The sequence below is a fragment of the Chiloscyllium plagiosum genome, unplaced genomic scaffold (genome assembly GCF_037043375.1).
Source record: "Chiloscyllium plagiosum isolate Xiang-an unplaced genomic scaffold, Cpla_swu_hap1 HiC_scaffold_45, whole genome shotgun sequence".
Lineage (NCBI taxonomy): Eukaryota > Metazoa > Chordata > Chondrichthyes > Orectolobiformes > Hemiscylliidae > Chiloscyllium > Chiloscyllium plagiosum.
This window is the reverse complement of record NW_028270183.1, coordinates 7,766,773-7,788,042: the sequence shown is the minus strand read 5'-3', so window position 1 is coordinate 7,788,042 and position 21,270 is coordinate 7,766,773. Positions and strand designations below refer to the sequence as shown.

General features: G+C 48.3%; 1 protein-coding gene across 1 annotated transcript in view; it reads left to right on the top strand.

Moving 5' to 3' along the window:
• LOC122552376 (uncharacterized) overlaps window positions 1-21,270 on the top strand; it is a 372,305-nt gene that overhangs the window by 44,031 nt on the left and 307,004 nt on the right. Inside the window, exons 2-4 of the mRNA XM_087983386.1 lie at window positions 3,905-4,072; window positions 6,565-6,778; window positions 8,940-9,102. Coding sequence (XP_087839512.1) covers window positions 3,905-4,072; window positions 6,565-6,778; window positions 8,940-9,102 — 545 coding nt within the window. The remainder of the gene's footprint in view (window positions 1-3,904; window positions 4,073-6,564; window positions 6,779-8,939; window positions 9,103-21,270) is intronic.

Sequence of the window (21,270 nt, the reverse complement as noted above, 5' to 3'; positions counted from 1 at the left end):
AGCTACAGGGAGAGGCTGAACAGGCTGGGTCTGTTTTCCCTGGAGCGTCGGAGGCTGAGGGGTGACCTTATAGAGGTTTACAAAATTATGAGGGGCATGGATAGGGTAAATAGACAAATCCTTTTCCCTGGGGTCAGGGAGTCCAGAACGAGAGGGCATAGGTTTAGGGTGAGAGGGGAAAGATATATAAGAGACCTAAGGGGCAACGTTTTCACGCAGAGGGTGGTACGTGTATGGAATGAGCTGCCAGAGGATGTAGTGGAGGCTGGTACAATTGCAACATTTAAGAGGCATTTGGATGGATATATGAATAGGAATGGTTTGGAGGGATATGGGTCAGGTGCTGGACTAGATTGGGTTGGGATATCTGGGTCGGCATGGATGGGTTGGACCGAAGGGTCTGTTTCCAAGCTGTACATCTCTATGACTTATGACCATTGGCAATGGATTCATGGTCATCATTAAACACTTATTTCCAGATTGTTACTGTATTCAAAATTCACCATCTGCCGTAGTAGAGTTTGAACCCAGGACCCCAGGAAATTACGTGGACCCCTGGGTTAATAGTCTAGCGATAATACCACTAGGCTATCATCTACCCCCAAGGTATATGGATAGATATATAAGTAGTGAGTTCGATGTTGCTAAACAAAATCAGAAGTTGTTGGAAGAGCTCAGCAGGTCTGGCAGTACCTGTGAAGAAAAATCAGAGTTAACGTTTCTTCCTTTCTGGACCCCAAACATTAACTCTGGCTTCTCTCCACAGGTGCTGCCAGACCTGCTTGGCTTTTCCAGCAACTTCTGATTCACAGCATCCACCGTTCTTTTGGCTTTTAGATGTTGCTGGATTGTCAAAGGATTTTCCATAATGAGGGGTCCCAGTTAGGTTTTACTGAACCAGATGGGTTTTCCTTATGGTCATCATTGGATATCTTCATTGATTTCAAATCTCACTAGAACTCAGATCCCCTAGAACATTACCTGGGTCTCTGGATTAATAAACTAGTGCCAATTTCACAAGGTCATCGCCTCTTGCTGTTTTAATTCACCCGGGGAAGCATGGTCCTTATTTTATCTTATCAAAAAGTCAGATGATGGTCCAAAAATACTTTCACTCGAGGGAGGAAAATTTGACGGATAGTCTGCACTAGGAATCTAATATGCCCTGTCAGATCAAGTGTAGCTTTGACTGGCTGCTGAGTAGAAATTTCTTTAATTCTGGCAATGTGTCCCGTGAGCAATTATAACTGGGAGAGGGGGATATCGCAAATTCATTGTAAAGGGAAAATCACATAGAGTAGCTTTACAAAGTACATATTGGGCCATCCCCAACAGAAATAAATGACATCTTTTCAGTAGCCTTAGAACAGGAGTTATCTTTTTTTGACTGCAGAGTCAGTCCAAAGCTTGATTTAATAAGGAAAGCTGATTAAATTGCAGCGGCAGTGCTGGCTGTGATTAATGGCTGCCTAGCTGTGAAAACAAATAGTTATTTCCTGAATAAGGCAATGTCAAATGTGTTGCTCCCTTCCTCTAGAAAGCTGGGATAGCTGAATCTTGCCGAGGCGGTATCCTGTTACATCGCTGCCAGTTGGACATGTCGCAGGGATTATAACATGAACGATGAGCGAGAGTATTTATTTGCAGAACTAGCTTGGCAGATGAACAATAGATTGAACCTGAGGAGCAGAATTCTGCAGATGCTGGGAATTGGATCTCAGAACAGAGGAGACTGGAAACGCTCAGCGGGTCTGAGGCTGGATAGAGAGAGACAGAGTTTGTCTCTCAGGCTGGCAGAACTTGGAAAGGTTAGAGTGTCTTTGAACATGGAGGGTTGGGAACAAGGATAAAACAGACGCCCGTGATAGGGTGGAAGACGGGCAAGATTAAATGACAAATGATTGGTCAGCCAGGGTTAAAGGGAACAGAATCTTAGAAAGAATGCCTATGGTGCAGGGAGAGGCTGTTTGGTCCATTGAGTCTGCGTTGACTCTCCCACCCAGACACATCTTATCTTACCATGGCTTAATCCACCCGGCCTACACATCCCTGAACATTATGGACAGTTTAGCATAGTCAATCCACCCTAATCTGCACATCTTTTGATTGTGGGAGGAAACAGGAGCACCTGGAGGAAACCCACACAGACATGGGGAGAATGTGCAAACTCCACGGTGGCTCAGTGGTTAGCACTGCTGCCTCACAGCACCAGGATCCCAGGTTCGATTCCAGCCTTGGGCAACTGTCAGTATGGAGTTTGCACATTCTCGCCGTGTCTGCGTGAGTTTGCTCCCACTGTGCAAAGATGTGCAGGTCAGGTGAATTGGCCATGCTAAATTGTCCATAGTGTAAGGTGCATTAGTCGGTGGGTGGGTTACTCTTTGGAGGGTCGGTGTGGACGTGTTTCGCCGAAGGGCCTGTTTCCACAGTGTAGGGAAGCTAATCCACGCAGACAGTCGCCCGAGGCTGGAATCGAACCCGGGTCCCTAGCGCCGTAAGGCAGCCATGCTAGCCACTGTGCCCTGCCCGATGGTGATGGATTGGGGAGGGGATTGGGGTGGAGCAAAGTATGTGTGCTGCTGCCTGAAAGCAACACTTTCGGAGAAAAATCAAAACGTGCATAGAAGAGAAGGAATCCGGTCTCTGTGTTCATTGCTCAGAGTACTGTAGGTTCTGCTGTTTGCAGAATACCTTCCCTTGGTGCTGAGCTTCTGTCACTGGGTATTCTCACTCTCACGCTGACATCTCTGCCCTCGATCTGCCATACTGCCTTTATGAAGCTCAGTGAAAGCTGGACTCGACGCTGAAATCAACAACGTCAGACCGTGAACTCTGATTTCATTGGGGGCACACTGCTAGGAGGGTGGTGGAGACACAAAATCTTACTGACGTGAAAATGAAAAAAAACACTTGAACATTTGAGACTGTGGGTCAAGAGCTGGAATAAACGTAGAGTTAGAGTAGTTTTTGCTGGTGTAAATTTGATGGGCGAGAAGGCCTCTTCTGTACTGTCTGATTCTCCTGGAATCCTTGCAGTGTAGAAACAGGCCCTTCAGCCCAACAGGTCCACACTAACCATCGACGAGTAACTCACCCAGACTCATTCCGCTCTCTAATCCCTCGGCAATGCAGCTAACCTATACATCCCTGAAAACTACAGACAACTTAGCGCGGCCAACTTGCCTAACCCGCACATCTCCGGACTGTGGGAAGAAACAGGAACAAACCCACACAGGCACAGGGAGAGCGTGCAAACTCCATACAGTCACCTGAGGCTGGAATCGAACCCAGGTCACTGGCGCTGTGAGGCAGCAGTGCTAACCACTGAGCCACCGTGCTGTGATTCTCGGGCTGTTCAGGCTGACAGTAGCTTGCTGGCTGGTGGGTGGGTGGGTGGAAAACAAGTGTTTGGAACTGACCGAAGTTTCAAGATGAGGACTGAAAGCAGCCAGATCAAATTTCTGGGAGAACAGGAGAATTTGGAATGTAACAAAACCCTGTTGATTGCGAATTCTCAGCATCAAGTGAAATGATGTGTGCATGAAAGGACATTTGGCTTAAAGAGCATCGTTGGATTACATTCGGTTCTGCCATAACATGATAGTTCCGTTCTTGTGCGACCCCGTATTATGAGAACATCACATAATAGCAGCACCATTTAAACTAATGGGGCCGGAATCATATTGTAAGCAATACACGCTTTAAAAGTCTGCGCTTTGGAAACAGTGTCCCCAATTTGTCAATTCACATTAACGAAACGCGCGTTATGGCGGAACTGCCTGTACTCTATCTCTCCTTAGGATGTACGGCTGAATATTTTGTTAAAACATTGCCTGGCAACACGTTTCTGGGTAAATCCAGATGCATTAGCCACATCCAATAAATGTTCCGTTGACTCTTGCAGAGGACCCAGTCGATGTCTTGCAAATACTGGACCTCCAGGACACCCTGGATGGAGTCGTAACAGTCGCGGGATTTTGCACACATCGAAAAGGCTCCGAAGAGACAGATCTTGCACTCCGGTTAGAAAACAAAACTCATTTTAGCGCCCTGACAACGCAGTTATTCCCAGGTGTGTTTATATTGCAGTTTGCAAACTTTGGTTGATACAGTTCCTGCAAAGCTGTAGGTGGTGGGGTGGGTTCGGGTTCAGGGTTGGGGGATTTGTTTCATGGCCCGCTGTAAATTGAGATGCTTGGATTACCCTGAAGCTGAAATTGAGGCTGAGGATCCACTGTGAGTCCTTGTATTTGAGCACAAAACAGATCTTGGGCCAAGAGTAAACTCCTAACCAGGTGAAGCAACAATGTGACATGTGGAAGCTTGCTCAGATTGTACTTATTAAACGATGCTGTACTCTCTGAAAGAGACCAAGACAATCTTTGATTTATTTATGGTGCGTAAGATCACTAGCATATGGCTCCTAACCTCACCACAGCACCTGCTTACGATGTTGATGAGCTTCTTTGGATGTGTGGTGATAATATCTCCATGGTCATCACATCCTGAAATTTGAATTAAACCCTTAACGTTTTGGCCCAGAGATAGGGACGCTGCCACTGCACTACGAGACCCTAGTGTCTCTCCCATCTGAGCTCAAGTAAAACCCCCCGTCATTGCCCTCCACCTGCAACCAATTAAACACAACTGACACACGTTTAAAAGCGAAATCCTGCAAAACTGAAATTAAAAGAGAAGCAGAGAGTGTTGGAGAAACTCAGTGGGTCTGGCAGCTTCTGTGGAGAGAGAAAAACGGTGTCACATTTCGGGTCAGTTCTGAAGAAGTCACACTGGACTCGAAATGTTAAGACATAGAATCCCTTCAGTGTGGAAACAGGCCATTCAGCCCAACAAGTCCACACTGACCCTCCGAAGAGCATCCCACCCAACCCCCCCCCCCAACCCCTGCATTTCCCACCCTAACTTGCTCCATCTTTGAATTCTTGTTCTTCTCTCCACGAGGTTGCCAGACCTGCTGATTATGTGCTGTTTCTTTGGTGGACCTGTCTAACGAGGAACATAAAAACTAGGGAGCAGTAGGCCATTCAGCCCCTCAAGCCTGTTTCGCCATTTAATACAATCATGGCTGGCCTCTATGAGACCTCAACTCCACCCTCCTGACCTCTGCCCATAACGCCTCAACTCATTGCTAATTAAAAATCTGTCTATCTCCTCCTTAGGTTTACTCACTGTCCCAGCATCCACCACACTCCAGGGAAGTGAATTCTGCATAGACCATCCTTTGAGAGGAGTAGTTTCTCCTCATCTCTGTTTTTAAATCTATTGCCCCTTATCCTGAAGTTATGACCTCTCGTTCTAGATTGTCCCACAAGGGGAAACATCCTCCCTCTGTCGGCTTTGTAAATCCCCGATAGCATCTCACGCACGCAGAAAGCGAGGGCTGCAGATGCTGGAGATCAGAGTCGAGAGGGTGGTGCTGGAAAAGCACAGCAGGTCAGGCAGCATCTGAGGAGCAGGAGAATCGACGTGTCGGGCATGAGCCCTCATCAGGAAAGGGTTCCTGATGAAGGCCTTATGCCAAAACGTCGATTCTCCTGCTCCTTGGATGCTGCCTGATCTGCTGTGCTTTTCCAGCATCACACTCTCAATCCTCAGCATCATACGCACCTAAATTACATCTCTCGTTCTCCTAATCTCCAGAGAGTTTCAGCCAAAACTGCTCGATCTCTCTTCATAAGCCAAACTCCAGTTAGCCCCTGCTTGTTCCTCATATCCATAGCTTCACACATATCTCAGTATGTCACCTATTTCTCCACTTCCCTTTTGGAAGACACAATTGAATCTCTTTCCAACTCTGACGCACCACATTCCAAACCAGAACCATTGAATGGAAATGCTCCACATCATCCCCTTTTGATTCCTTGACCAGCCACCTTCAATATTGTCACCTCATTACCAACCCTTTTACCACAAGAAGCAGTCCCTCCCTATCAACTCTATCAGTCTGAGCCTCTCTTTTACATCTCCTCTCCCCTCTCCCTACCCCACTTCAAAAACAATAATATCAGCCTCTCTTGTCTTTTTCATGTCAGTAGGAACAGGCCATTTAGCCCATCGGTAAGATCCTACTGATCTGATTGCAGCCTTTGTATTACCTTCTTCACTGTCCCTCATAATCATGGGCTCTGTTGTCCATCAGAACCCAGTTTAGATTTTTCAACATTTTCAATGACTCCAGTTTCCGCTACTCTCTGGGCAAGAGATTCCCAAACACTGATGAAAGAAATCTCAACTCACTGAGGAGTGAGGTAACTACAGGCTTCGAAATTTAATCGAAACCAGGAATCCTTGGCATCTCATGAGGTATCCGCAGCGCAAATGGTTCTAGAAAGTTCCATTCAGGGAGAGGGTGATGCCAATGGAGAAAAAAAGTGGTGTAGTGCCTCGAGTAGGCCAGGTCGGTGCCTGTGTGAAATGTTGAAAGACTCTCAAAAAAAATGGTAGTCATTCGTTTCGATGTGTGTGCCTTTAAGGAATGTAATCACGCCATATTTTGTTAATAAGTGTGTTTATAAATACTTCTTTTCCCTATAAAACTTTTAGATGGACATTTTCCAGAGAATTTCTCCATCCTAATGACACTGAAGGCCAAGAAAATGTCTCAGTTTTTCCTGCTGTCCATTTACAATGACCAAGGAATACAACAGCTCGGGGTAGAGATTGGGCGATCTCCTGTCTTCCTTTATGAGGATCAAACAGGCAAACCAACCCCTGAGGAATATCCCATCTTCAAAAAAATTAACCTGGCTGATGGCAAGTAAGTACAGCACACTTTCACCCTTCCTCCTACTGTTCAGTCACTCGTCAATGTTTACCTCAGATGCATCTTTGCATGAACCACTGGCGGAGTCAGTTAATGTCTCCAGTTTACTATCTGCGTTCCAAAGGTAGTGTATTCCATTGCGTCCAGTTATGCAGCATGTTTAAGAAGGGAGATGTCCCCAAGGCACATTATAGCAGGGTTATACTCAGAATCCCTACAGTGTGGAAACAAGTCCTTCGGCCCAACAAGTCCACACCGACCCTCCGAATAATAACCCATCCAGACCCATTCCCCGACCTTAATTATTCTATATTTACCCCTGATTAATGCACCTAACCTACACTTCCCTGGACACAATGGGCAACTTCCCATAGCCAATCCACCCTAACTTGCACATCTTTGGATTGTGGGAGGAAACCCACGCAGACACTGGGAGAACGTGCAAACTCCACACCGACAGTCAACCAAGGTTGGAATCGAACCCGGGTCCCCGGCGCTGTGAGGCAGCGGTGCTAACCACTGAGCCACCGTGCCGCCCCAATGACCAACATATGTCAAGAAAGGTCCTGTGACGTGGTGGTAGTGTCCGTATCTCTCGGCCAGAAGGTCCCACGTCAGGACGCGACGAAGACGTGCCGTTAAAAATGTCCGAGCAGATAGCTTCATGTTACAAAGAAAACCAAAACCTGATTGTGAGATAGGAGGAGAGGTGTCCAAGAGGTTCCGGAACAGAGGGTGGGTTTACGGGACTCTGTAAACAAAGAGAGCTGGAGAGCTCCTTCCAAGGTACCACAGTTTAAAGCAAAAAGCAGCAAGGAGCAAAGGTCCTAAGGTCATTCTAGTTTCCCCAAAGCGGGTGTGACATCTAATTGTTTGATGCACTTTGTTGGCAGGGTCCTGTTGTCAATGTACCTTCTACCAGTGGTGCTATCAATGGGATTGTGGTGAAGCATCATGACAGAATGTTCTAATTGCTTCCACATGGTCTGGACAATATCCAGAATATTTGTAGGAACCAGCTCATCCAGAATAAGGGCGTTGGATATGAGCCAAGACTCGGTCATGAAAGGAGTGTTCTCTGATGATAGCCGCAGTGGGAATCACAGATTGCCTACAGTGTGTGAGCAGGCCATTCGACCCATCCAGACCACACCAATCACCTGAAGAGCTTCCCACCCAGTCACTGTAACCCTGCATTTCCCCATGGCTAACCTACCTGGCTTGCAAATCCCTGGACACAATGGGCAATTTAGCATGGCCAATCCACCCTAACCTGCAGAAACTTTGGAAGAAAACCAGAGCACCCAGAGGAAACCCACCCAGACACAGGGAGAATGTGCAAACTGCACACAGACAGTCACCTGAGAGTGGAATTGAATCTGGGTCCCCATTGCTGTAAGGCAGCAGTGCTAACCACTGAGCCACCATGCCTGCCCAATGATTAGAATTTTTCAGAATATTTGTCTTAATCGTTGGCTGTCTTGTCCGTCAGAATACTGTTTAGATTATTGAACATGTTCACTGCTCTCTACTTCACTACTAATGACCCTCTGAAGGAAGAAATCTGACCTCCTTGAAGAGTGGCACACACCAGCCCCCTCCTCACTCTCTCAATGAAAGCAAATGCTGGAGATTGAGACAAATGCAAAAAAAAAACTGCTGGAGGAACTCAGCAGGGTCAGTGAAGAGAGAAAGAGAGACAGAGTTAACATTTTGAGTCCGTTATGATCCTTGTTCAGGACTGGAGACCCGGAGAGCTGCCAGACCTGCTGAGTTTCTCCAACACTTTCTGCGCTGGCCCCTCCTCCACCTCGTCCTTTCAAGGCACCCCCTTATGCCGAACACTCTGGCGGACCTTGGGATCACGTGGCCGAGTGCTCCCCCCATCGGGTATGATCGAAACCGTTCTGTGCAAGGCCGCTCCCCACGCCCGTGAAGTGCGTTGGGATGATGTTGAAGGCGCTATGTAAATGCAGGCTATCGGGGTGTGGGGTGGGCAGACTGAGTGCACAATTGTTGCTGGATGGGAGTGTTCGGTTGTCGCTTGAGCGAGTGCTGTTCCTTCCGGTGAGTAACCCTCGCGCCCAGCAGTGCGTCAGGCTCAGGTCTGTTCACGCCCTCGTCTCTGACGGTACCCGCTGGTTGTGTTTTGCAGGTGGCACCGCCTGGCGATCAGCGTTGAAGGGAAGAATGTCACGCTGATCATTGACTGCAGCCAGCAGATATCTGAGCATCTAGCTCGAAGTGACAATCCAGAGATCAGCACCAATGGAATCACCGTGTTCGGTACCAGGATATTGGATGAGGAAGTGTTTGAGGTTAGTGTGATGGTTTGTCAGCCAATAGAGTCTGGCATGCCTTTGTTTTATTCTGTGGGCTCCCCTTATGTGTCTTTTGGGTCCCCCCCTCCATCAACCAGTAGCTAATCTCACCGATTCAGACAGAGTGGAAACAAGCCCTCTTACTCGGGGCATGGAGTTGGCAAACCATGTTGCAGCTGTAGAAAGCCCTTGTTAGGCCACACTTGGAGTATTGTCTGCAGTTTTGATTGCCACACTACCAGAAGGACGTTGGAAGCTTTGGAGAGAGTGCAGAGAAGGTTCACCAGGATGTTGCCTGGTCTCGAGGGCGTGGCTGTGGGGAAAGGTTGGCTGGCACGGTGGCTCAGTGGTTAGCACTGCTACCTCACAATGCCAGGGACCCGAGTTCAATTCCAGCCTCGGGCAACTGTCTGTGTGGAGTTTGTACATTCTCCCCATGTCTGTGTGGGTTTCCTCCGGGTGCTCCGATTTCCTCTCACAATCCAAGGATGTGCAGGTCAGGTGAATTGGCCATGTTAAATTGCCCCATAGTGCTAGGTGCATTAGTCAGGGGTAAAGATCGGGACTGTGCACTCTTCAGCAGGTCAGTGTGGACTTGATGGGCCAAAGGGTCTGTTTCCATACTGTAGGGAATCTATAAAAGAAAGACCAGGATTGTTTTCACTGGAAAGACAGCAGCTGGTAGGAGACCTGATAGAGGGCTACACAATGATGACAGGATGGATAGTTTCCCAGGGTTAAAGTTTCAATTACAAGAGGGTATAGGTTCAAGGTGAGAGCGGGAACATTTAAGGGGAGATGTGAGAGGGAAGGTTTTCACACGGAGAGTGTTAGGAGCCTGGAATGCACTGTCAGAAGAGGGGGGGGAATCAGGATATTGGAGACATATTGGAGAGGCACCTGGATGGTTACATGAATAGGGAGGGAATAGGGGGATATGGACCGAATAAGGGCAGATGGTTTGTTCTTTAGTTTAGTTGAGGCATGATGATCAGCACAGGTTTGGAGGGCCGAAGGGCCTGTTCCTGTGCTGTACCTCTCCTTTGTTTTTACTCCATGAGTGTTATGCAGCCGTGACCTTTGAACTGTTTGCCGATCTCATCTGGAGTTATGACTGGGGTATTTTAAGAAGGAAGATGTCCCCGGGGCACATCATAGAAGGGTCATCGAACAACTTTCGACACGAGGGTCGCGTGACGCTGCGGTAGTGACCCTATCTCTCAGCCAGAAGGTCCCACCTCGGGAGATGTGCCGCTAAAACGCCTGAGCAGATTTCTTAACGTAACAAAGAGAACCAGAAACTGCTTGAGGGCTCTGCTCTGGAAGGAAACAGCTGCTTCAAGCTCCTGATCAGACAGGGACTGAGGTAATGTGCGTGGCCTTCCACAGTTGAATAGTCTCACTCCTATCTTGGCTCGTGTGTGAGGGAAGCTTAGGGACCTGGTGGGTGCAGGGTAAGCTAAAAACACCAACATAGTACGGGCACAGTTGGGAGAGGTGGCATGTGAAGGAACAGGGTGGGGGGGTGTAGTGGGTATAGTCCCTGTTAGTCGCTGCTTACGTTTCAGTTGGTATCTGTCACCATACATTTATTATTCAGAATGCATCTGCAAAGGACCATCCAAAACGTCCATTGCAACTAAAGAAACTGGTTCATTTCAGAATCGAACTGTGAGATTGCGAAGTGGCGGACTGAAGGAGGGCTCAGTTATTCAGTAGGAGTGGCACAGTGTCTCAGTGGTTAGCACTGCTGCCTCACAGTGCCAGGAACCCAGCTTCGATTCCAGCCTCGGGCGACTGTCTGTGTGGAGTTTGCACATTTTCCCCATGTCTGCGTTGGTTTCCTCCGGGTGCTCCAGTTTCCTCCCACAGTCCAAAGATGTGCAGGTCAGGTGAATTGGCCATGCTAAATTGTCCATACTGTTCAGGGATGTGTGGGTTAGGAGCATTGGTCAGGGATAAATGTAGGGTAATTGTGTAGGGGAGCGGGTCTGGGTGGGTTACTCTTCAGAGGGTCGGTGCGGACTTGTTGGGCTGAAGGGCCTGTTTCCAAGCTGTAGGGTTTCTATGATTCTTGGCACATGATGACTCTGGATGGTGTCGGGGGTTGGGGTTAGGGAAGAAGCATTGACATGTGCCATGGGTGAGTTGGCTACAAAAAGCTTGCTGCTCTTCCAGGAATATTGAAGGAATGGCTTGTAAAGCCTCTGTTGAATTCCTTTCCTCGAAGGAAAGGCACGGTGGTAGTGTCCCTACCTCTGGCTCAGAAGGCCTGGGTTCAAGTCTCACCTGCTCTGGAGGAGTGTCACAGTTGTGAAAGGGTTGATTTGAAAATCCCGAGAGTTCCAGCAGGCTCTCTGACCCTCCCCTTTCGAAGCTGTGTGTGATGGAGCCCGATGTGTGAGTACATTGGACTATCTTGAGGACGTCTTGACTGTGGAAAACATTGAGCAGAAAGATGGGTCTGTCCCTTCATTCCTGCATCTGTCGCATTTGAGCACGTTCTTCAACAATCCCTGGTGCACTCTCCTTCCCAATCGACATAGAAGTCATCCAGCACGGAAGAAGGCCCTTCGGCCCAACTCATCCATGCTGACCGGGTTTCCTGAACTGAACTAGTGCCATTTGCCAGCACCCAGCCCATATCCCTCTAAACCCTTCCTATTCATATACCCATCCAGATGCCTTTTAAATGTTGCAATTGTACCAGCCTCCACCACTTCCTCTGGCAGCTCATTCCATTCACGTACCACCCTCTGCGTGAAAACGTTGCCCCTTAGGTCCCTTTTTATATCTTTCCTTTCTTACCGTAAACCTCTAGTTCTGGACATCCCCTCACTCTGGGGAAAAGACCTTGTCTATTTACCCTATCCATGCCCCTCATGATTTTATAAACCTCTATAAGGTCACCCCTCAGCATCCAATTCTCCAGGGAAAGAAGTCCCAATGTATTACCATCCTATCCAGGCTCTCCCTGTAACTCAAACTCTCCAGTCTCGGTAACATCCTTGTCAATCTCATTTGCACCCTTTCCAGTTCAATAGCATCCTTCCTGTAGCATGGGGACCAGAATTGCATGCAGTGCTCTGAATGTGGCCTTACCAATGTTTGTCCAGCCATAACATGATGTCCCAGCTCCTGAAATAATATACTCAATGCCCACTCCTGCAAAGAGTCACCCTCGGTGACCACCCTCATGTCTGAAACTGGTGCCCTCCCATCTGGCATCAGGACTGTCCTCAATTGACATTATTCCAGCCATGTTCACCCCAGTGAGTTTGTCCATTCAGATGGTGGTCTGACTTGCTTCTGAAGCAATAAGGGACTCTGCCTGAACAAAGACCCTTGACCGTTCACACAGTGATCAATCAATCGATCGATTTTGGCACATTGTGTCCTCGGCAACTCCACGACAACTGGGGCCTGAGTAAAGGCCGATCCCAATGATGGGAGCAGGCTGTCAGAGCCAGGTTAGTACAGGCTGGTAAATGGGCAGAGGCAGATGCACATGGCTTCTGTTGTAGGCACTGGTGCCAAGAGCTGGTTACCAAGGAGCAGATGTTACTGAACAGCATTGTGGATGACCTCCAAGTGGTTTCCACGTCTGACTGGCATACCCTTGATGTGATATTTCCATTGACTCAGCATGGCTACCCTGATGTGCTGGGTGGGTGTGGCCCCATCCGATCTGCTCCCGCCCCAGACCGGTGCCTTACTGAAGCCCCATCTCCCCACCACTAATCCCGGGGGAAATGGCAAGTTCAAACAAGCCCCTCATCAGCTCCATGATCTCCGATGCAGTCAGGGACCATTAAACCCACAACTGTTCTCTAAACGAAATGCGCATCAATTATGAACATGCTTGGATTAATCTGAGATAAACTGCAAAGCAGTTTGTTGGCAATGGTCTGTTCTCTGAGTCTCATTGTTTGTTTGTTTTATTGTTCAATGACAGAGAAAATGAAAACAGAATAAACGTACCTCAAAGAGATTTGACTTCTAAAGATGGACTTCTAAAGATGGCTGATTTTGCTTTCTGAATTTTGCCCTTTATATTTCCTTTCAAATCTCATTCTCTGTCTCTCTCTCTCTCTCTTGTCTCTCTCTGTCTTTCTCTCTCTCTGTTTCTCTCTCTCTCTGTCTCTCTGTGTGTCTCTCTCTCTCCTTTTTTGGATCTTATTCTCTGTCTCTCTCTGTCTGTCTGTCTGTCTCTCTCTCTGTCTCCCTCTCTCTCTGTCTCTCTTTCTCTCCTTTTTTGGATCTTATTCTCTATCTCTCTGTCTCTCTCTCTCACACATTCTCTCTCTCTCTCTCTCACACACATTCTCTCTCTCTCTCTCTCTCTCTCATTTTCTCTCTCTCTCTCTCTCTGTCTCTCTCTCTCTCTCTTTCTGTCTCTCTATCTCTCCTTTTTTGGATCTAATCCTCTGTCTCTCTCGCTGAGTTCAGTTGCATGCTGTTTCGGGACATCTCTACTCAAGTTTTCCTATGTGTTCACTGGTCGTGGTTATGAGTTTTATTGTAACAGCTCAGGCATGACCCTAGTTCCCTTGGGTCAGATGTGACGCCTCCTGTTGTTGAACAGCTGTGATGAACAGACTCAGCATCAAACCTGGGCATTTTCTTGAGTAGAAAAAGTCATGTGTGGTGAAAATGTGAATGAAAGTCAAACTTCTGATTGTATACTTTTAAAAAACTTTGTTTTGATTAAGCTTTAGTAATGAAGGCATTTTTAAAATGAAGTTCAAACATTTGCAATCTCAGGGAGTTGTCTCCACTTTTTTAAAATTCATTAATGGGATGTGGGTGTTGCTGGCTGGGCCCAGTATTTATAGCTGTCCCTAGCTGCCCCTTGAGAAGGTGGTGGTGAGCTGTCATATTGAGATGCTGTAGACCATGTGCTGTAGGTAGACCTACAGTTTGACCCATTAGGGAGGGAATTCCAGGATTTTGACCCAATGACACTAAAGGAACAACAATATATTTCCAAGTCAGGATGGTGAGTGGCTCGCAGGGGAACTTGCAGGGGGTGGTGTTCCCATGTATCTGCTAATCCTGTCCTTCTGGATGGATTGAGAGTGGTTTGGAAGGTGTTGTCTGAGGATCTTTGGTGAATTTCTGCAGTGCATCTTGTAGATGGTACACACCGCTGCTACTGAGCATCGGTGGTGGAGGGAGTGGATGTTTGTGGGTGTGGTGCCAATCCAGCGGGCTGCTTTGTCCTGGATGATGTCAAACTTCTTGAGTGTTGTTGGGGCTACACCCATCAGGCCAGGGGGGAGTATTCCATCACACTCCTGACTTATGCCTTGTAGATGGTGGACAGGCTTTGGGGAGTCAGGAAGTGAGTTTCTCACCTCAATATTCTTACCCTCTGACTTGCTCTTGTAACCACTGTGTTTATATGACAAGTCCAGTTGAGCTTTTGACCAATAGTAAACCCCAGGATGTTGACAGTGGGGGATTCAGTGATGTTAACACCATTGAATATCAAGGGGCGATGGTTAGACTGTATCTTGTAGATGATGGCTATAGCCTGGCATTTGTGTGGCAGAAGTGTTAATTGCCACTTGTCAGCCCAAGCCTAGATAATGTCCAGATCTTGTTGCATTTGAATATGGACTGCTTCAGTATCTGAGGAGTCATGAATGGTACTGAACATTGTGCAATCATTGGTGAACATCTCCACATCTGACCTTATGATGCAGGGAAGGTGGTTGCTGAAGCAGCTGAAGATGCATTGCACCTGGCCTCAAGTGACATAACGGTCCTACATTCAGGGTGACTGGCTGTGATCAACATTCAGTCAGTGTATACTCGGAGCTGACGGGAGAGCTGGGTTCCCGAAGATTAATAATCAACGAAGGATCCTTTGGGTTTTGTGTTTCTATTAACAGTACACATGAGGAAGGCCATGGGAAAAACCACCTCATTGATTCTTTTCCAAAGTAATATCCCTCATGGGAGCTGAGAAAGGGAAATTCCTATCGGTGGTTGAAGAGGAAATTGCAGGACAGTGTGGTGTCGAGAAATGAATTTTTCTTTCAGCTGATCATCACTTTGCAGTGTCGGAGAGGTCTCTATTTTTATTTTTTTCATTCCCGCGATATAAGAATCACTGGCCAAGCCAGCATTTATTGCCCATCCCTAATTGCCTAGAGGGCAGTTAAGAGTCAACCACATTCTGGAGTCACATGTAGGCTAGACCAGGTAAGGATGGCAGATTTATTTCCCCAGTAGGGCATTCGATAGATTTTTAATAACAATCAACAGTTCTGACTGGTTTTGGTTGCTATTGGCTAGCTTTTCCTTGGATTAAAATTTCCCCCAAGTGCCAGGTCAGTGTGTGAACTCAGATCCCCAGACCATTAAATTATGATCCTGGATTACCAGTCCAGTGACAGTATCGCGTTTCCCTGGCCCCCACTGCCTCATCTTCACTGTGGACGTCCAGTCCCGATACACTTCCATCCACCATGACCAGGGCCTCCACGCCCTCCGTTTCTTCCTCTCCCGACATCCCCAACAGTACCCTTCCACTGACACTCTCAGTCACTTGGCTGGACTGGTCCTTACCCTCAACAATTTCTCCTTTGAATCCTCCCACTTCTTCCAGACGAAAGGGGTAGCCATGGGCACCCGCATGGGCCACAGCTATGCCTGTCTCTTCATCGGGTACGTAGAACAGTCCATTGTCTGCAGCTACACCGGCACCATACCCCACCTTTTCCTCCACTACATTGATGTCTGCGTCAGCTTGACCTCGTGCTCCCGCGAGGAGGTTGAGCAGTTCATCAACTTCACCAACACATTCCACCCCAACCTTAAAATCGCCTGGACCATCTCTGACACCTCCCTCCCCTTCCTGGACTTCTCCATCTCCATCAACGGTGACTGACTCAACACTGACATCTTCTACAAACCCGACTCCCACAGCTACCTGGACTACACCTCCTCCCACCCTGCCTCCTGTAAAAATGCTATCCCTTATTCCCAATTCCTGCGCCTCCACTGCATTTACTCTCAGGAGGACTAATTCCACCATCGAACACACACCAGCTGACCTACTTCTTTAAAAACTGCAATTTCCCCTCCTGTGGTTGATGATGCCCACCAGTGCATATCATCCACTTCCCGCACCTCTGCCCTCGAACCCCACCATTCCAACCAAAACAAGGACAAAAGGCCCCTGGTCCTCACTTTCCACCCCACCAACCTCTGCATATAACACATCATCCGCCGCCATTTCCACCACCTACAAACCGACCCCACCACCAGAGATATATTTCCGTCCCCACCCCTATCCACTTTGCATAAAGACAATTCCCTCCACAACTCCCACTTCTTCCAGACGAAAGGGGTAGCCATGGGCACCCGCATGGGCCACAGCTATGCCTGTCTCTTCATCGGGTACGTAGAACAGTCCATTGTCTGCAGCTACACCGGCACCATAGACCCGGGTTCAATTCCCGCCTCAGGCGACTGTCTGTGTGGAGTTTGCACATTCTCCCCGTGTCTGCGTGGGTTTCCTCCGGGTGCTCCGGTTTCCTCCCACATTCCAAAGATGTGCAGGTCAGGTGAATTGGCCTTGCTAAATTGCCTGTAGTGTTAGGTAAGGGGTAGATGTAGGGGTATGGGTGGGTTGCGCTTCGGCGGGGCAGTGTGGACTTGTTGGGCCGAAGGGCCTGTTTCCACACTGTAAGTAATCTAATCTAAAAAAAAACTCCCTTGTCAGGTCCACGCCCCTTAACAACCCACACTCCCCTCCCGGCATCTTCCCCTGTCACTGCAGGAATTTGCAAAACCTGCGCCCACACCTCCCCCCTCACCTCCATCCAAGGTCCCAAGGACCCACATTTATCAGAGTTTCACCTGCACTTTCACACATGTCATTTACTGTATCCAACGCTCCTGATGCGGTCTCCTCTACATTGGGGAGACTGGACGCCTCCTGGCAGAGCGCTTCAGAGAACATCTCCGGGACACCCGCACCAATCAACCCCACCGCCCTGTGGCCAAACACTTCAACTTCCCCTCTCACTCCGCCAAGGACTTGCAGGTCCTGGGCCTCCTCCATCGCCACTCCCTCACCACCCGACGCCCGGAAGAAGAACACCTCATCTTCCGCCTCCAACCCCAGGGCATCAATGTGGATTTCAGCAGTTTCCTCATTTCCCCTCCCCCCACCTTATCCCAGTTCCAACCTTCCACCTCAGCGCTGCCCTCATGACGTGTCCTACCTGCCAATCTTCCTTCCAACCTATCTGCTCCACCCTCCTCTCTAACCTATCACCTTACCTCTGTCTACCTGTCACACTCTCAGCTACCTTGCCCCCAACCCAAGCCCCCCTCCCATTTATCTTACCACTCCCTCAGCTCACAAGCCTCATACCTGATGAAGGGCACTTGCCTGAAACATCGATTTTCCTGCTCCTTGGATGCTGCCTGACCTGCTGTGCTTTTCCAGCACCCCACTCTCGACTCTAATCTCCAGCATCTGCAGTCCTCACTTTCGCCCAGTGACAGTATCAATTAGCCACCACCTTCCCTAAGACCAGAGCCACTTCTGTAATATTATCTGCCAATTGGGTAAGTCGCCCTTTTTAGATACCTCTGCTTTCCACTTCTTTGTTTGTTAAAAAAAGGAAATCTGTGTTTTAATTGTAAAAGTCCTGTGTTTTGTCTGGAAACATTGACTCTCCTGCTCCTCTGATGCTGTTTGACCTGCTGTGCTTTTCCAGCTCCATGTTTATTAACCTTTGTCTGTGAAACTCTCACAGGAAGATCAGAGGCAAAGCACTGGTTTAGAATGCAGTGGTGATGGCCCAGTGAGAAGGGGAGATCTCAGGGGCTGGGGACTCTTTTCGGGGAGGCTGAATGGTTCTGAGACTTTTCCGGGAAAGGTTCGGACCTGGTCAGGGCTGGGGAAGTCACAATTTCTTCTCAAAACTGGCTCTTGACACTGGGCTGTGGAAGCCTTCACAGTCAAACATTTCCAGACCTTTCCTGAGGAACAGATGATGAACGCGCTGCCTCACAGCGGATTGTACACTGGCTGGCTCAGTGCTGCCTCTGCTGGTCCCATCGTCGTATTACGCAAAGGAGATATATTCAGTAGCACCCAGCAGAGCTGGGAGCAGGATTTTGGCCACGAGCTATTATTGCTGGAGTGTAAATCCAAAAACCCAGGTAATAACCTGGGTGGACTTGGGTTCAAATCCCACTACAGCAGGTGGTGGAATTTGAATTTAATGAAAGAAATTCTGGATTTAAGAATCTAATGATGGCCATGAATCAATTGTCGTGGGAAAAAACATCTGGTTCATTAATGTTATTTAGGGAAGGAATGTACCAACGTTACTTGGTCTGGCCTAAATATGACTCCAGACCCACAGTCATGTTGTTTCCCTATGAGGCAATTAGGGGTGGCAGTAACTGCTGGTCTAACCAGATATGCCCACATCCCACGAATGAATAAAAAAGCACTTCAGCACTTTCAAAGTGCTTTAAGACCCATTAAGTACCTTTTCAACTGTAGCGGACATAAACACAGCTGTTCTGCTGGAGCCGATTAGTGAATATAAGCTTTGAGCTGGATGGCCCCAGGTTAGAGTCGCTCTCTGGGACCCATTGACCGTGAAGGAACCCTCCAAAGCCTCTGGTGGGGGCAAGTCTACTGTCTCCCAGAGAAAAAGGGGCAGGGTGGCTGCAAGCAGGACAAAGGCGCAGGTTCAATTCCTACACTGCCTGTGGGGTACCTTGAAGGACTCTCCCTGTGCCTGAGGTACGGTCAGTTTGCACCCCCCACCAGTCATCTCCCTCTAACAAGAGTGGCATTATGGTGACGTCACCTTAAGAAATTCTGAAGTCATCAGTGGAGTGTGGTGCTGATTCTGTCCTGTTGCTGTGTTGACCCCTGACCTGTGGTGCCTTTGGAGGAGCGGAGGTGGGGGGGAGATCATTTCAAGGAGCACTGAGCTGAATGGTTTAACAGAGACTAAATCCTGGGGGATTTTATGACCACCCTGGGAAACAATGCAAATGGTTCTACAGTTAGAATACCCTGAATTCTTTTAAATGTTCTGAGCCTGGGAACCCTGTCTCTCGCGATGCCAAGCCATGGTCTGGACTGGCACGGCGCCATATAAATTCAGCAATTCCAAGCTTACGTTCGCTTAGGACGGAATGTTTCTGGCACAAAATGGCAATTAGTACTGGGTATCTTAAAGCTTTGATGTGGAAGAGGACAAGGGAACAATGTGAAGGATGGGATGGAGGGGAGATGTTGACAATGTGCTCAGATATGAGCGTTCAGCTTGGATGATTGGACTGCGTCCACACAGAGGGGCTAAGATTTGTTGACATGGCCAATTTGTTAGTGGCGTGCTATAAATACACTCCAAAACCGTACTCAAATGGGATTTCTAAAGTCAAAGATTGGAAAGTTTGAGTTCTCAACAGAGGATGGATAGGCTCAGACCTCTTTTGCTGGAGTGCAGGAATTTGAGAGATGACTTTAGAGAGATTTATAAAATAATGAGAGGTATTGGTAGAGTTGATGGTAGTTGTCTTTTTCATAAAATGGGGAATTTCAAGATGAGGGGGCACATTTTTAAGGTGAGAGGAGAGAGATTTAAAAAAGACATGAGAGGCCATTTTTTTTTACACAGAGGGTGGTTCAGGGTGTGGAATGAACTTCCTGGGGAAGTGGTGGATGCGGGCATAGTTACAATGTTAAAGACGTTTGGTTAAGAACATGAATAGGAAAGGTTTGGAGGGATATGGGTCAGGAGCAGGCAGGTGGGACTAGTTTAGCCTTGACCCAGGGTCATTTAGACTCGAAACGTGAGCTCTTTTCTCTCCTTACAGATGCTGCCAGACCTGCTGAGATTTTCCAGCATTTTCTCTTTCAGTTTAGTTTTTGATTATGTTCAGCATGAGTCGAAAAGTGTGGCACTGGAAAAGCGCAGCAGGTCAGACAGCATCCAAAGAGCAGGAAATTCCACGTTTCGGGCCTAAGCCCTTCATCAGGAATTCCTGATAAAGGGCTTATGCTCGAAACGTCGATTCTCCTGCTCCTCGAATGCTGCCTGACCTGCTGCGCTTTTCCAGCACCACACGTTTCAACTCTGGCTCTCCAGCATCCGCAGTCCTCACTTTGGCGGGTTTTGAGAAGATTTGTAGCTCAGGTTGAAGTTCTGGATGTAGATTTGTTCGCTGAGCTGGTAGGTTCATTTTCAGACGTTTCGTCACCCTACTAGGTAACATCTTCAGTGAGCCTCCGGAGTCCGGAGATGTCACCTAGCCGGGTGACGAAAGGCCTGAAAATGAACCTTCCAGCTCAGCGAGCAAACCTGCATCCACAAGTCCTCACTTTCTCCATTATGTTCAGCATGGACTGGTTGGAGTGAAGGGTCTGTTTCCATGCTGAGTATGACTCTATGACTCTTAAAGAAAGGCTCGTCTCAGCTCCCAGTTGGAGTGCCGATGGGTTACCTTGATAAGCACTGAGCCCTTTGCACTGAGAAAGTTGCTGTTCCTCGCTTGTCAGCTTGTGTGGTGCGAGGGTTTGAGAAGTGGCATCCGAAGTCCCTGAGCTGGTGCGGGGAGGCTGGGGTGACATTGCCCACCCCCCCCACCTTTCCCATTCACAAACGGCAATTGTCGGAAATGCTTTGTAGCTCAGCCGGTATTAATAACGGAGGAATGGAGTTCTTGCACTGGAGCAATGAATGTTCCTTGAAACTGGAAGGTTTTTACCCAAACCTGGAGCAGGGGAAAGGTTGGCATGAGTTGAGCAGGGAATGATAGCAGGAATGGTGAGGTCCCTGATGGGACAGGAATATGCTCCCAGCGAGACCCAGTAACATTCCTATAGTGTGGAAGCAAGCCATTTGGCCCATTGGGTCCACACCAACCCTCTGAAGAGCATCTCACCTCCCTCCCCTATTCACCTTTCCCCATGGCTAACCCACATTATGGGGTAATTTAGCATGGCCAATCTTCTTAACCTGCACATCTTTGGACTGTGGGAGGAAACCCACGCGGACACGGGGAGAATGTGCACACTCCACACAGACAGTCACCCAAGGCTGGAATCAAACCCAGGTCCCTGGTGCTGTGAGGCAGCAGTGCTAACCACTGAGTCACCCCAATATTCATAGC